Source organism: Notothenia rossii, assembly GCF_949606895.1.
Source record: "Notothenia rossii genome assembly, chromosome: 11".
Taxonomy (NCBI): Eukaryota; Metazoa; Chordata; class Actinopteri; order Perciformes; family Nototheniidae; genus Notothenia; species Notothenia rossii.
In genome coordinates, this window is record NC_136910.1 from 35461676 (window position 1) to 35476672 (window position 14997).

A 14997-nucleotide genomic window follows, 5' to 3' on the forward strand; every position below is an offset into this window, starting at 1 on the left:
AACATTCATCTCAGCAGGAGGACAGTTAAGATGTATTTCACTATGGCTTGTTATGATGAGAAACAACCAAAATAATTGAAGTTTGAATCCAATGCCATCAAAATATGAAAAATATATATTCAGTATATAATGAAGATGGAGGAGTTTCATAACTAACACATCCTTGAACCCGACAGCTGTGCAGCTGTTTGGAGAATGGGTTTCTTGGAGAATCATTAGGAATCTTCACTAACATGCACAAGCACCAGAGAGCACCAGAGACTGCCGGGACAAATCTCCACTCTAACAAAATTGCTGACATCTTTTCTTTCCTCATATGTAATCTTTTACAATAAGGCTGAGAGCTCAAGAAAACACATGCAAATAGACACAACACGAAGCAAACAACACAACAGGAAATGTTTCTGTACAGTCTCTGGTCATGAAGAGTGGCAAACTGGACCCAAATGCAGGAGACTGGCTTTAAGAGGAAACAACTTTAATTTGAGGTTTGGTTCAGGCAAGGCTAAACCAAACTTCATATATCAAACACAAAGATCCAATAAAGGATTGAGCATAAAATAAAATCTTACATGTTAACGGATCTGATGAGGGGATGAAGTACACGTGGAGAGATGATTGTGGTGATTAAATAGGAGCCAGGCAGGGAGCTGATTGACAGGGAACACTTGAACCAGGAGAGGAGCTGATTGGAGGTGTGTGGAGGGCAGAATTAAGGGAGCCGGGTAGGACTAACGAGCTGATGCATAGGAGGTGTGTAGATGGAGCAAAATAAGCTAAATGCTGCACAGTAACAGCCAATAAAAAGGCTAATGGACAAATGGCCTCACCGTGACAATTTCCAAGGGACACTTAAAAGTGATGCACATTACATACAATACATTGCATTTTCTGTCATCAAACTGATGTACATTTTTCTTTATTTGCATTTTCATTCTTAATTTGCAGAGCACTGAACTCTCATCCTACCGTAATGCTTGCTAGTTGAAGACTTATTTTCTCAACCTTTTTCTTACATCGCTACGTCCTGAAGCAATATCGCCAACAAATTACAATAATTAAAGTATGAAAATAAAATCCGGAAAACGTCAAACGCACATGTGTATCAATGGGCCTGAAAACAATAGGGACCCAATCAGAACAATGCTCCATAGCGTTAACCATTTTCCAGCTTTAAGGTTTTGGCACTAACACATCATGCACTGTAGCTTGCCAATTATTGGCCGAAAAACATTATAACAAACAATAACACACACAAAAAAGAAAGGATCCTATAATGATGATAAATATGATGCGTTAACACAAGGGTTTTCATCAAATTAGGTTTTTAACAATCATAGGAATCAGATATATGCACTCTTGTTCTCAATTACATGTTCCTGTTCCCGTATCACCACTCTTCACTTAGCAAATGACATGTTGAGGTATGAGGTTTTAAATGTAACTGCATGTGGTGAAATGGTCAAAACACACACACAAGTTACATTTCATAATAATGCCATACATTAGTCCCACTGCTATTGCCTTTATAATATAGGCATAGCAATAATACAAGAACACTTTCCTCCTGAATGCAGAGGCTTGCTCACAGTCAGAACACCCGCTGAAAAGTTGGTCGCCATGTTGTGTTAGTCAAGAACCTGAACGTTTTCAGAGTGGTTCTGAAAGGCTATGCAATATTTTACATTATATTAATAAACTTTAACCCAGCCCACAATGGAAATGATGCTCTGCTTTAGATGAGGCAGACTTTTTCTTTTCCAGAACCCTACTATTAAAGGTGAATACATCAGCAGTTATTATATGTAACTTTCTTGTTTTTGACAGTGTTTTAACGTGCTCTGTGAGAATACAGAGGGCACATGGAGGCCTTCTACATGTTCCCGAGACCCTCCTCCCCAGCCACTGCTTGTCACAGCCGTCAACCCAGCGCTTTTGCCTCGAGGCACTAGAACATGCACTTTGTCTAGAGGAAGCTGACAAAATCCTCATCAAACTCCTTTGCACATCAGCCTTGAGGGTTGTTCTGTTCTAATCATGTCAAAAGGTTGCCTAGGTAGCCTACTTTCTATCTAAAACAACCTAACTTTTTTAGCAGGAGAAATCTTTTGTTTTCAAAAAACACAAACAAAGCATCGACATCAACATCTCATGCTTTACATTAAAAGCATTTAACTGGCAAAACACAAAGTGGCTGTAATTGTGAGGAGGTCACAGGAAACACGTCCAACTTAACCAATCTGACGATGCCCTGTTTTAGTTTGAAACATCAAGCTACTGTGTAACATGAAAACAGATTGTGGTTGCATATTTTCCGACCAACTTCTTTATTAAAACAATGTGACTATTTGGCTGTTCTCTCCTGTTGTATTTCTGAAAAAGAAGCATTGTAAACTGCACTGAAAGATGGTAACAAAGGCTGTTGCAAAATCAACCACTGGCATCGTAATTTATTTTTAAATAATAATAACGTTTTTATAATCACAATTTCAGGGCCTCTCTTTGCTCCATACATCATGATAAACATTCACAATAGACATTCAAAAAGATTCATGATGCAAAATGTTGCAGAGGTTTACATTCACTTTGAACAGATATACATAGAGGCAGCAGACTCACGCAGTCTCTAAAGCTGGGATAACTTATTCAGTACCTCCATGGTCAGGTCCTGGCCTTTGATATGACTTCTAGCAGACAAGCTGCCCCCTTCCGAGCATTTCCCATTCTCCACTAACCCTGATCTCACTTCAGAGCCCGCCCTCCTGTGGACCGCCGCGGGCTGGACGGGGAGCACGGCGTTCCCTCTGATCCGATGGGAGTAGCTCCTCTGGTGCCTGAAGCCCTCGGAGCAAAGCTGGAACTTGAAAGCCGCCTGAAAGCCCCTGCGAAAGTTCTCGTTGAAGAACCCGTAGATTATGGGGTTGACACTGCTGTTGAAGAAGGCCAACCAGTGAGCTAAGGGGTACACGTAGATGTTGATGACGCGGTACTGGTGCTCCGTCAGGCTGGCGTAGTCGCTCAGCATCATCAGCGTCCACAGAGGGAGCCAGGACAGGATGAAGATCAGAGCCACGACCAGCAGCATCATGATCACTCGGTTCTTCTTCTTCGTAATCGTGAGGCGGCCCTCCATGCTGGGTTTGTTGTTGCCCCCTCCCTCTTCGGACACACTCACACTGCCGGTCATCTTAGGGATGGCGACCTTGCAGAGGGTGTAGCCGATGCGGGCGTACATGACCACGATAAGGCTGAGGGGAGCCAGGTAGATGTTAGCGAAGAGCACAGTGGTGTAGATTTTCCTCATCTCCTGGTTGGGCCAATTTTCTCGGCACCAGTAGAAGGGGCTGGTGTCATTGCTTCCGAGAACAATTCGCACCCTATGCTCCTTTGTGGCCTGGAGCATGACCCCAGAGGGACACATGATGAACACAGCCAGGACCCATATGATGACGATGATTAGCTTTGAGGTGGAAATGGTCATCTTGTGCTTGAAAGGGTAGACAATACAGCGGAACCTGGCGCAGAGGGAATTGCCGGGAAATGCATCAAGACAAAGAAGTGGGCAAGGAGCACATAATACTTGCAATTAATACAAATACAACCCTCACCTGTCAACAGCTATAGCAACAAGAGTGAACACCGACGCTGACACGGAAATCCCTTGAACCATACCACTCAGCTTACACACCACGCTTCCAAATGGCCATCCTGCAGAGAAGAGAAAACACAAGTGTAAACAGATTAAGAGAACCAGGCTGCATGAATATTTTTAAATGTATTTAATACCAAAGATTAGACGGTCTTTTGTATACTTTGGAAACGGAATATTCATGATTTTCAAACTAAAGCCAATGCTGAAGTTAAATCTATAAAACTTATAAAGAAGATTTGAATCAGGAATGTCATTAAAGAGGCGCTATTATGGTTGTCCCTTTCCTGTAATGTGTTCTAGAGCAGTGGTTCTCAACTGGTCAGGCCTCGGGACCCACTTTTTACTTGGTCAATACATCGCGACCCAACATTTTGAAGCACTCAAATCTATTCAACAAAAAAAACGTGCTGTAATACATATGCTTTTCAGCATACAATATAATAAAAGTGAAGTACAGTGCATTTATATCCCTTGTATTTCTTCACAGAACTAAATTATGCTTTTAAAAAAGGTTTAATGAGATGATGGAATCAAAGCTGAACTATATAAAAAGGCACAGATGAGGAAAACCCAACCCCAGCAGGGGGGTCTGGGGGGATTGTCCCCCAGGAGATTTTTAGAAATACTAACATAAACTATGCATTCTGGTACACTCCGAGAAGAAAATTAATAAATCTATTACTACCCGGCATATTAATAATATTTTATGCCATTGTTTGTTTTGCAATTTGTTCTGACAGCTTGCTGCTCCTCACAGAGAGAAGAGCAAAGAGGAGATAGTCTGTGTGACTTACTTTAAATTGTGGGTAAGGGTAGATAGCTCCCATTGTTCTGTGACCTGTCAATCATCAAACCGGGGGTCATATTTCATTTTGTGTTCTTTTTATCTGAAGTTGTACCCATGGATGTATAAAGAAGAGTTCTACCGCAAAGTTATTCTCCGTGGGGACTTCCGGCAACAATCTTGATTCTGATTGGCCAGAAGACTCGAAAAAACATCAGCAAAGATCTTTTATTGAGAAGATGATCACTACTTGACAGAAGTTTTCAAAACCGTTTATGGTCTCCGGTACTTCCAGTCCAACGCCGACTGCATGCACAGCGTTAGAAAATCGGGCCTTCAAAATAAAAGTTTGACTTTTTCCCCCGCAAAAAAGAAAAAAGAAATCCTATTTTTTTTTATTATTTTTTTATTCAATCACTCATCCGCGACCCACTCGAAACGAGTCAGCCAAACAATCAGGGCAGACTGGGCTCTGGTTTCAGACAGAGGGTGCAGCACAGGCAGTATGAGAAAAATAAATAGTTTTTTGAACATTAAAGCATGGAGACATGTCCCAGCAGAGACACTACACACTGATATACACCTGAACATCAGCAGAATATATCCTCTTTCAAGAGAGAACAAGTTTAACTTCCCCATCACTGACCTGTGATGATGTTGTCCACCAGAGTGGTTGGCATGCAAAAGATGCCAACCAGCAGGTCACTGATGGCCAGGTTGAGGATAAACAGGTTGGTGACAGTGCGCATGTTCTTGTTGCGCAGCACGATGAAACAAACCACCACGTTACCCATAATGCACACCAGGAAGATGAGGAGGTAGGAGACGGTGAAGACTGCAGCCACCGAGGACGTGTGGAGGTAGAAATCCACAAATGTGATGTTCTGGTGGCTGGAAGGGTTTTCCTTCAATCTTGAGGAATTGGAGGGGTTCAATCCCTCCCAGGTAGTGTTGAGTAGTAGATTCTGGGTCATGGTGGTATCTGGGTGTATAAAAACATGGTATAAAACATAGATTATCTATTATGTGCTCGCCATTTTAGTGCATTTGTTCTGGGTTAAGTATCTAATATCTTCTGTTAACAAAATCAACCAATTACAAAAGAAGAACACCATCCTCCCGATTTGAGTGAAATCAGGCAGACCAGAAAAAGGAATCTATTGGTAATAACATTAAACTGTAGAACCTATCCAGAAATCAATAGTCCTATTCTTGTGTCTCCTGATTATTGTGAGTGGGTTGAATCAGTCAAGTGTATGCTCTCTCACACTCTCTAATAACAACGTGCTCACCAAAATGACCGATCTCTTCTGAAAACAGTGGGAGAGTGGTTGCTTGCCGATTGCTTGCTTCAATCACCCACCTCCAGCTTTCAGGGATTGAATTCGATTTTTTCCTCAAAATATTTTTGACAAGCATGTGATATATATCATAATATATATATTTTACACATCTTGGATTAGACTTCCTCTCGGAAATCTTTTGCAAGATTAAGTTTGTTCCTTCTGCAAATTCAATTTAATAAAGCTTGTGTGTTTTTTATTTGATGTATCCTACAGTTCAACATGTACAGTGCAACTAAAGGATTATCAAATCAAAGTGTGACAGTTTTTCTTATCTATAAATAGATCAAAGTAGGCCGGGATAACACAATATAAATATGTAATTTATGTTATGTGATGAATAAATAACTACTATTTGAATAAACAATTGCACGCTCGTGCTCCATTTCATATTTAGACCAAATTCCACACTTTAAATTAAGTGTATTTTTTTCTCGTAACATCAAATTCATTGTCAGGAAAAAACAAAGGTCTGTGCCACAATACAGTCGAACTAAGATTCACTTCACTAACTTTTTCTTTTTCTCACCTTTCAAGTCTTCATAGGATAATATTAGAATAAAGCTGCAGGCCTAGTTCAGTTCCTTGTTAATTCACTCACATTAATCATACAGCTCATTATACTGTAGCATGCATATAATAAGAATATAATTATCTGAGTCTGTCAAACGCCTGAAAATCTAAACCTCAGTGGTTGAGAGGTTACTAGTGTGTTGTGGTTAAATCTGTAGCTTTGGGGAAAAAACGGGTTGTTTTCCTTGAATCTGTTTGTTCCACATTACATGGATGACTGAGAATATGTTAGATTTCAATTCCCAAATCCTTTGAAAACATCCACCACAAAAAATCTATCCCTGGAGATCCATAGTTGAACTGAAAATCAATATGCCTCAAGATACAATGAAAATAGACAGTTTTATCTCATCAAGTTAAGTTATGATGCTTTTAAAAGTCATGCCTGGCCGGTAGCCAGTGTATCAGTTCTGAACAGTGCCTCAATGATAACTGAAGGAAAATGTGTTTTGTTTCTAACAAAAGTGCAGTCATACAATCTTAAAATCTTCACAAGTAACCAATAAAAGAACATTCTATTGTTTAATTTATGCCAGAGGAAGTTGATCTTGCTATAAAAAAGTGTCCTGAATAATGTTATAATAAAAACATCTTACCTTAGAGAAAAATGTATATGTGCAGTATCCCTTCTTCTGTCCTTAGATGTGCTACATGTCTAGATAGTGCCCTCACTCAGAGTGTGAAGCTGCACGTTGTCCTCTCAATGTGAGAGCCTAGCAGCCGGGGGTTTAGTTTGAGCCACATGAACAGCTCTCAGATACAGAATGATCTACCTCTGAGGGGCAGAAAAAAAGGTGTTGAGAAATGACGTAGCTCAACTTGGATCAACCCTGTGGTGTCAAGCACCAACCCTCTTCACATCAACACCCTCAATGCTTAAATGAAGAAACTGTGAAATGTTGCTCTCTGAGTAACCCGTAACTACGTAACTTCTGTTTCCACAGGATGCTTAATCAACACGTTTAAAATGCTTTGACACAAATCCTGTAAAAACTGCGGGGAAACTCACTTTGAGGAGTGGAACATGTCCACCGTTACGTTTGGTAGAGGTGAGACTTAAAAATAGACCAAGAAAAAAAAAGCTTGAACTTTGCAAAGGCTGCCGAAGTAAGTAATGGCTTCTCCAGAAAGGAATTAATTGGATCTTCCATCCCCCAGCTGGCTCACATCATGGAGATGTTTGGGAAAGATTAATCAGATCAGTACGAAAGGTTCTCAACTCCACCCTGAATGTACAAAGTCTCGACGAAGAGGGGCTTCGTCGCGATGTTTCAGAGAGAACAGCTGTGAGGTCCGTGCAGAAAGCAAAGCAGTGTGTATAATATATATCACTCGGTATAACAGGCCTACTCTTTTTATTTGCTTTAGTTTAGTAGATAACTACAAACAAAGAGTCGATATTTTTCTAAGACCATTTAGTGCTTGACATAATAAAATATGCAACGGCTGTAGCCTGATTATGCTTTAGGAGCTGTGGGTGTGTGTGGTACAGTGTGTAGGCAGGGCCGCCTTAATGCACGGGCTGACCTGGGCTGAAGCCCAGGGGCCTACGGAGATCGGGGGCCTATCATGAGCCAATTAAAAAAAAAAAAAAAAAAAATTCAATTTTTTTTATTTTTTATTTCGGGTGTTTTCAAAAAAAAAGTTAAATAAACAAAGTCTTGGCTTTCAGAATATGAAACTTTCATTTCCAAAATCACACGATAAATACATTTTTGAAGTTTGTAAAGGGAAGACGACAGCTCTCCCTCGCCACTCTGCTGTTCCACAGCGCCACCCCCCTCCCTCCACTGAAATTATGAATGTAAGGTGTATAGTAATCATAGATAACACAGCAAGGTCCGTTACAGTTTGTCTTCATCTGATTTAAAAAAAACAAAGTCTTGGCTTTCAGAATATTAAACTTGTTTCGGCAAACTCAGATGATAAATACAACTTTGAAGTTTGTAACGGCATAATTACAAGCGGAGAACGGAGTAACTTAACGTCACAGCAGGCATAACAACAGCCGGTGTTTCTCGTGAGGGTTTTCCCCGGGAAACAAACACAATACACACAAACGCAAATATACACAAACACACACACGTCAGTATGAGAATATGTTTCACATGTGACTTATTCAAATTGCGAGTGATTGAGTGAAGAAAAAGTTTGAGTGGCGCTCGGAAAAGGAAATTGTTGAGGGAAAAGGAGTTTCGAGACAAGCAGCTGTTACAAAAAATGCCGAAGCTTACAGGCTATTTTAAACCTGTAGGCCAGGATGAGGAGGAAGGACAGATGAGTTCTGTACCGAGCGGTAGCGGTGCCGGCCGCGGGGCCTCGGAGACAAGTAGGCCGTCTGGTTCTGATAGCGATGGAGTAGCGGGAAAGGAAAAACAGACAGGAGGGACATTATCTGTTGGAGGAGATGGAGAGGACGACGAGGACTTGCTAAGTGGAGGGGAGCCAACGGCAACCGGACAAATACATGAGGGAGGCCCGATACGTCACTCATATGGAGGAGAGGACCAGGCGCGTGTAGAGTAGAGTGGAGAAGTGCGATCACAGAGCCTGCCGAGGCTATAAATGACTTTGATTTGTTGTTTAAATAGGGGGCCTACAAAAACTATCAGCCCCAGGGCCTGATGGCAGGTTAAGCCGGGCTTGTGTGTAGGTGTGTGTGTTGCAGAGTGCGTAGAAGCGGCGGACAGACGGGTCTCAGTTGGTTTGGTGTCCTCTGCTTACTTTTAATACTTGTAAATACAACGTTTGGCCCGTAATTTCAATTCCCCATTTTAGCGACCAGAGAAAGGGGGGGATATATCCAGTCTCTGATTGTGTTACGTTATTAAGAGAGTGCTCTCATACTTTAAATTGTATATTATATAAATATATTTGTGTGTGTGTGTCCGCATCTGCAGCCTGTTATTGTCTCATTATACCGCACTCTCAATTAATTCAAAGTAAATAAGTCGTCATGAACACATCTGTCCATCAGACAGAGGGCTGCTGTGCCTCCTGTCATCATTAATGGACGTCTCTTTAAAATGACCGCTCAGAGGAGAGGAGCTCTCATTTCTCTAACTGCCTGCTGCTTCCCCTCCTCTCTCCTTGGTTCCCCTCCTCAGTCCTCCGCTCGCATCTCCTGTGGGCGGGACTAAGTCTCGAGGATAGGAGTCGAGGAGGGGATTCGAGGAGGGGAAATTTAAGAATCGAGAAGCCTCTATAAATCTGTGCCTACGGCTTTAACTCACGCCACCGCCATCTCTATTAAAAAGGAGAATGGTCCAAATGCACACTCGTTGTTTGTGACCGTTTCCTAAGTGCTGGTAAAACGGGGCAGCGCGAGGTGCGTGCATTTCTTGATGCGCCACAGTTCCCTACATGCGGGAGGAACTGGTGCCGGTGTTGCAGTATAAACTGAGTCATGATAACTGGCGACATTCTATTATTTTCGTCATAGGAATCCGGGGCGTGTACATTGAGGACCCATTGTTGACTTACCAGGAAATAAACATGTCGATCGCCTCGTTTGTCTTTCACGTTCATCTTTTGCTATATCTGCCTTCCGAAGATCACTTTGATGCACGTTCAGTACTCGTATGTGAGGTTGTGGGGGAGAGGTCGATATCGTGGATATCTGTGGTTTACCTTTACTGTGACATATCAGTATAGCCACGGAAGATAGTTTGTGTGTTTCATTCCCATGCATCAAGGTTATTTTCATGTAGGAAATTGTTTTTCCTGCAAAGTGTAGAGTCTTGTTGTGATGAGAGGGATACAGGTATTTCATTAAAAAAACGTGCTCCCTGGAGAATAGCTACAGAATTGATATCACAATTTAATCGGAGCTGATCACAAGTTGTCATAGATGATCCAGTCATCTCGATGAGCGTTCGGGCTGTGAATAAACGACTTGTGTTTTACTTTTAAGCTGTCTGAAGGTATGGACAGCTATCAAAGCTACTATACATCACATTAAGAATGATGTACAAATGAAAGTCGGACACAAATATATAATTTAAATGATTTATTCAAGTTTGCAATGTTTTGAACAGGCATCCACACAGTCACCTACTTTGTAATGTTCGACACCTCCCTGTAAGCGTCACGATATCGACCTCTCCCCCACAACCTCACATACGAGTACTGAATGTGCATCAAAGTGATCTTAGGAAGGCAGATATAGCAAAAGATGAACGTAAACGACAAACGAGGCGATCGACATGTTTATTTCCTGGTAAGTCAACAATGGGTCCTCAATGTACACGCCCCGGATTCCTATGACGAAAATAATAGAATGTTGCCAGTTGTCATGACTCAACTTATACTGCAACACCGGTAGAGGCTGCAGCCAGAGGATGATCTGCGTTTATTCCTGTGTGCATCAAAGACGCAGACTCATTGTTCCCACTAAAGTAGGGGTGAGTGTAATAAGGAGGCAAAGTTGACGCTCAGTGTGTTGTCGGGAGCATATAAGGATTTATTCACCATGTTGAAAATGTTAAAAAGTATATGTCTTGAGAACACGGCGTGCGGAAATATACGGGTCGTGCTGCAGCTAGATGTGCCTGTCCTCTGTAAGAAGGTGTAGGCGACTGACATGCAAGGAAGAACGGCTGTCCAAAGGCTGTTCCAACTTTAACAACTGTATTAACTTCCAGGGTAGTGAATTGAACATGCAATTGTAATTGGGTGTGTGGTATATTTTCATGCACGGACACGCATGTCCCACAACACACAAACTGAACAACACTCAATTTTCCGATCGCTACCAGCGTCCTTGCGATCTTGTTATAATAACAAGTGCACGTTACTGATACAATATGGTTGAGACCATTCGGGCTTATTCTAGAGGGGTGCAAGGAATAGTCCAAGTAGTGGGGGAGTTTTATACAATATGTTTAAATTAAAACATACAAATAAAAAGGTTTTAAAAAGTTATTGTTTAATGTTTTAAGGAGGTGACGCTACTCAGCCAATCAAATCGGTGCAGTCAGCACGATAGATTCAAACACACACACAGAGACGAAGAGGAGAGAAACAGTCGGACTAATTTCAAATGGCGGAAGGTAGACAGCGAAAACAGAGCATTTAATTACATTTTCTCTTACTGGACCTCTTTGAAATGCAATTGAATACCCCTGCATTATAGCAACAAGAACAATAATAATAATAATAATAATAACAGCAATAATAATTGGGAGGGGGGGGGTGCGGCTGTTCTTATGTTCTCTGAGGGGAGGCTCACCTACCCACACTTTGAAAACCCCTGAGCTATACCATATGATATCGCCCGAGGAAGTCGTCATACTTATAGATATATAAATATATATGTGTCAAAGCTCTAATCAAATTAACAGTTGTATTAATTATACTTGTATATGTGTATATATATATATATGTATATGTATATATATGTATATATATGTATATAGCCTGTGTTGTATATCTATACACACAAATGAACAACCTTGTGTGTGTCAAATAACAAGTTGTATTGTAGTGTTTATTTTAGTGTTGTTTTATGCTTATCCACATTTTGATTTCAGAGCACAGGAGAATGCTGGGCACAACATAAAGCTCAACAGTGAAGCTGGCAATGCTGAACAAAACCATGTAGAGTTATAATATTTATTCAGCTGAAAAAGTCAAGGCTCTACAAAAATGTAATTAAAAATACATAAGCATTTCAGGTAGAAATCAGCATTCTATATAGAAATTCACAAAAATAAGAAATGAAACCTAAAAGACATTAACACAGTTAACACATGTATACCTCTGATGGCTGGCATAGGTGGAACAAATAGTGACAACAAATGTAAATACAATTTATATAGATTAAAAGGTAATATATATATATATAATATTGATTGCAATTATTATATTTAAAAAATCCAACAAACATGATCAACAGGAAAGCCCTCTGAACGCATTTCATGGTTTGAAAAAAAGTTGAGGATGGGGTCCAGACAGTTCAATCAGGAGAGACTTCATTTTCTTTAAAGAACATTTATTGACACATGTCATATGATACATTTTAAGTCTTTGGCGATTAGACCCCGATCCTGAAATCTTATATCTAAAGGGGGAAAAGCCGCGAGCATATAGGGAACCCCCCGGGGTCTAGACACTGGTGATGATGATGCTGAAGATCTGGATTTGAAGAGGAGATGGGATGAAGAGGAGGTGTGATGAGGTCTTTGGATTAGCACTCCTGGCTCTGGATATGATGAACGGAGGTGGGTGGAGAGGAGGCGGGTGGCAGCATGAACACCTGCAATCACAGCTGACTGCAGGAGAGAGGAGAACCATTTTAAAGTTTGGCTGCATTACGGTGATTGGCTGCTGGAGAATGAGGTGAATGCAATAGGTTAAAGACAGCGCCCGTGATGAGCAGATTATAAGCAGCTGCGGAGCTATCGAATGTATACATACCCAGTCTTCCTGAAAGAACTTGCGCTGAGCTTCATATAGTGACAAGTGTTCAACAGTTCTTCCTGTTGACAGAAGATGGCACTTTTCTGAGAGGGAGCCAGCTGGCAGATACTGGACAGTGGCAAACCAACAGATGAAACAGGAATCCATTTGAGAGGCTATGTGGAAAAGGATAACACATAATGTCAGCAAGACATGAAAATATTTAACCACTATTATACAATTCTGTAATTGCAGGTTTGTTAGCATGATATTTCAAACATAAATGGCCTGTCTTAGTTTAAAGCCCACTCACCACGTCAAGGTGCAGGCCACGAGTGAGGGTACAACAACGATCACAAACAGTACATACACACGAGACAACACTTACATACATATAAATAACTTACATATAGAATGAACAATGAACATTTAACAAATACAATGTTTGGGTAGTTATTTTAATACATTGAATACATTTAACACATTGAACACTTTGAATACATTGAACACATTGAATACATTGAATACATTTAACATAACTAACACAGTTGAAATGTACAATAACTAAACCCTTAACTACACTACACATCTCCAGTGTGGCAATATTTCAGCAAGATTTGGTATCAGATATGAGAAAGAAATGGACCTGTTGAGAGTTTTGCGTGTCCATGTTCAGTACAGACTTGTGCCGCGTTAAGCGTACTCCAAGTAGTATGTTGAACACAGACTTGAAAACAAAATATACCAAATTGATCAGTTACAGTTGAAGGTACAGATACAACATAATGAATATTGGCTAGAAAGAAGCTTGGGATGTTGCTGTTGAAATTCACATAAATCTTTCCACTGTTGAAAACCATGTGTTGCGTTTCTTAACAATAAATAAACGAGGACTGTGACATACATTCAAATCCAAATATAGAAGAAATTTCCTTATGTCAAGTTTTGAACAGAGTTCAGAGTGAGATTTTGGCAGCGGTGTTTGGTACTCCAACTTCTGGCTCCCCTCAAAGTTCCCATGAAGCCCTCTGTACCGCGAATGTCAACGGGGGAGGGGGCGGGTGCTAATGGAGTATGAAGCCCTCTGTATCGCGAATGTCAACGGGCGGGGGGGGGGGGGTGCTAGTGGAGTATGCAGCCCTTTCTATCGCGAATGTCAATGGGGGGGGGGGGGGGAGGGGGGGGGGTGCTAGTGGAGTGCATGCGTCTCAAACAAGCCTAGCTTGTTTACAAAATTGCGGCGCAACTTGGTGGGCGGTACCCTGGAAAGAAATCTCTGCGTGAGAAATACAAGGTGTGGCGTGTGAGCGTGTGAATGGAGTGAAATGCGTGTGTCTCACGCCAAATGCGTGAGACTTGAGAGCTCTGAGAAAAAATATGTTCACTTACAACAGTCATAAGGAAAATAAACACGTACAGAGCTCATACACATATAGAAGAAGATATAGAATAAATATGTTTACTTACAACAGTCATAAGGAAAAGAAAACACGTACAGAGCTACTAAGAGCTAATTACTAGCTAGCCGCTAGCTGCTAACTGCTGCGGCCGCCTCGTTAATATCAAACTCCATCATATAACAATCCAATGCCATGCTGTCATGAACGTGCTGTTACGTGTACGCAAATTGACGTGCTTGATGTGAACTAGCATTTTGGGGGCATGGTTGAGCGCACATACGGGGACTTCTCATGCATGCCGGGTAATCTGTGACGTTTCGCTCTCTCGAAAGTTGGGCCATTTAATCATCATGCGCTAATGAGCAACTCTCATAGGAATGAATGAGGCCCCGCCTCCCACGCTGTATCCAGTTCTTATTATACATCCAAGATGTAATCTGATACTCTAAATTTCACCCGCCAGAAATGTTCGCTTCTTCTTCTTCGGTATAAATTGTCCGTTGGCAAACCCATAGAGTGGCGAAGTCCCTCCCCTTCCGGTGGACCTTCATGGGACCTTATATCGGAAAAATAATGTATTGAAGTCAATGGGGAGAGAAAGATTATCTTTTGATCCCGTTTGAATTGTGCCACGAATTACACATATGATGTTTGTCAATTTAAAAGATAATTTTGCAAGTCAAATTTTTTTAAATGTGTCGTAAAACTGTGACGTTACACATTTATTTGTGTGAAGCCCTCAATGAACTACAACTCTGGTCTTGCACACGTCACCCATACCAAGATGGCCGTCACGTTGGTACATTTCACCTCTTTCTTTCAGAATGAGGCGAAAAGTATTAAAAG

At 41.1% G+C, this 14997-nt stretch overlaps 1 protein-coding gene across 4 annotated transcripts; it reads right to left on the reverse strand.

Moving 5' to 3' along the window:
- Window positions 1-464: 464 nt before the first annotated feature.
- On the reverse strand, window positions 465-7702 carry LOC307025443 (neuropeptide FF receptor 2-like). Of its 4 annotated transcripts, none has more exons than XM_079660117.1 (5): window positions 7362-7702; window positions 6949-7127; window positions 5227-5418; window positions 3609-3708; window positions 465-3515 (listed from the first exon to the last, which is right to left on the reverse strand). In XM_079660117.1, exons 3-5 carry the CDS (start codon window positions 5408-5410, stop codon window positions 2627-2629), a joined length of 1173 nt encoding a protein of 390 aa, XP_079516243.1. In that variant the 5' UTR covers window positions 5411-5418; window positions 6949-7127; window positions 7362-7702; the 3' UTR covers window positions 465-2626. The 4 variants fall into 4 exon arrangements, with proteins under 4 accessions (XP_079516243.1, XP_079516240.1, XP_079516242.1 ...); XM_079660114.1 differs by having other exon boundaries at window positions 5083-5418; XM_079660116.1 differs by lacking the exon at window positions 6949-7127 and having other exon boundaries at window positions 5240-5418.
- Between the last annotated feature and the right edge of the window lie 7295 nt (window positions 7703-14997).

Coding starts and splice junctions, on each gene's coding strand:
- LOC307025443 (XM_079660115.1), bottom strand. CDS start 5,410: ATGACCCAGAATCTACTACTCAACACTACCTGGGAGGGATTGAACCCC. Junction 3,709..5,082: donor GGTGGACAACATCATCACAG/GTCAGTGATGGG, acceptor TCTTCTCTGCAG/GATGGCCATTTGGAAGCGTG. Junction 3,516..3,608: donor GTTGCTATAGCTGTTGACAG/GTGAGGGTTGTA, acceptor CCTCTGCGCCAG/GTTCCGCTGTATTGTCTACC.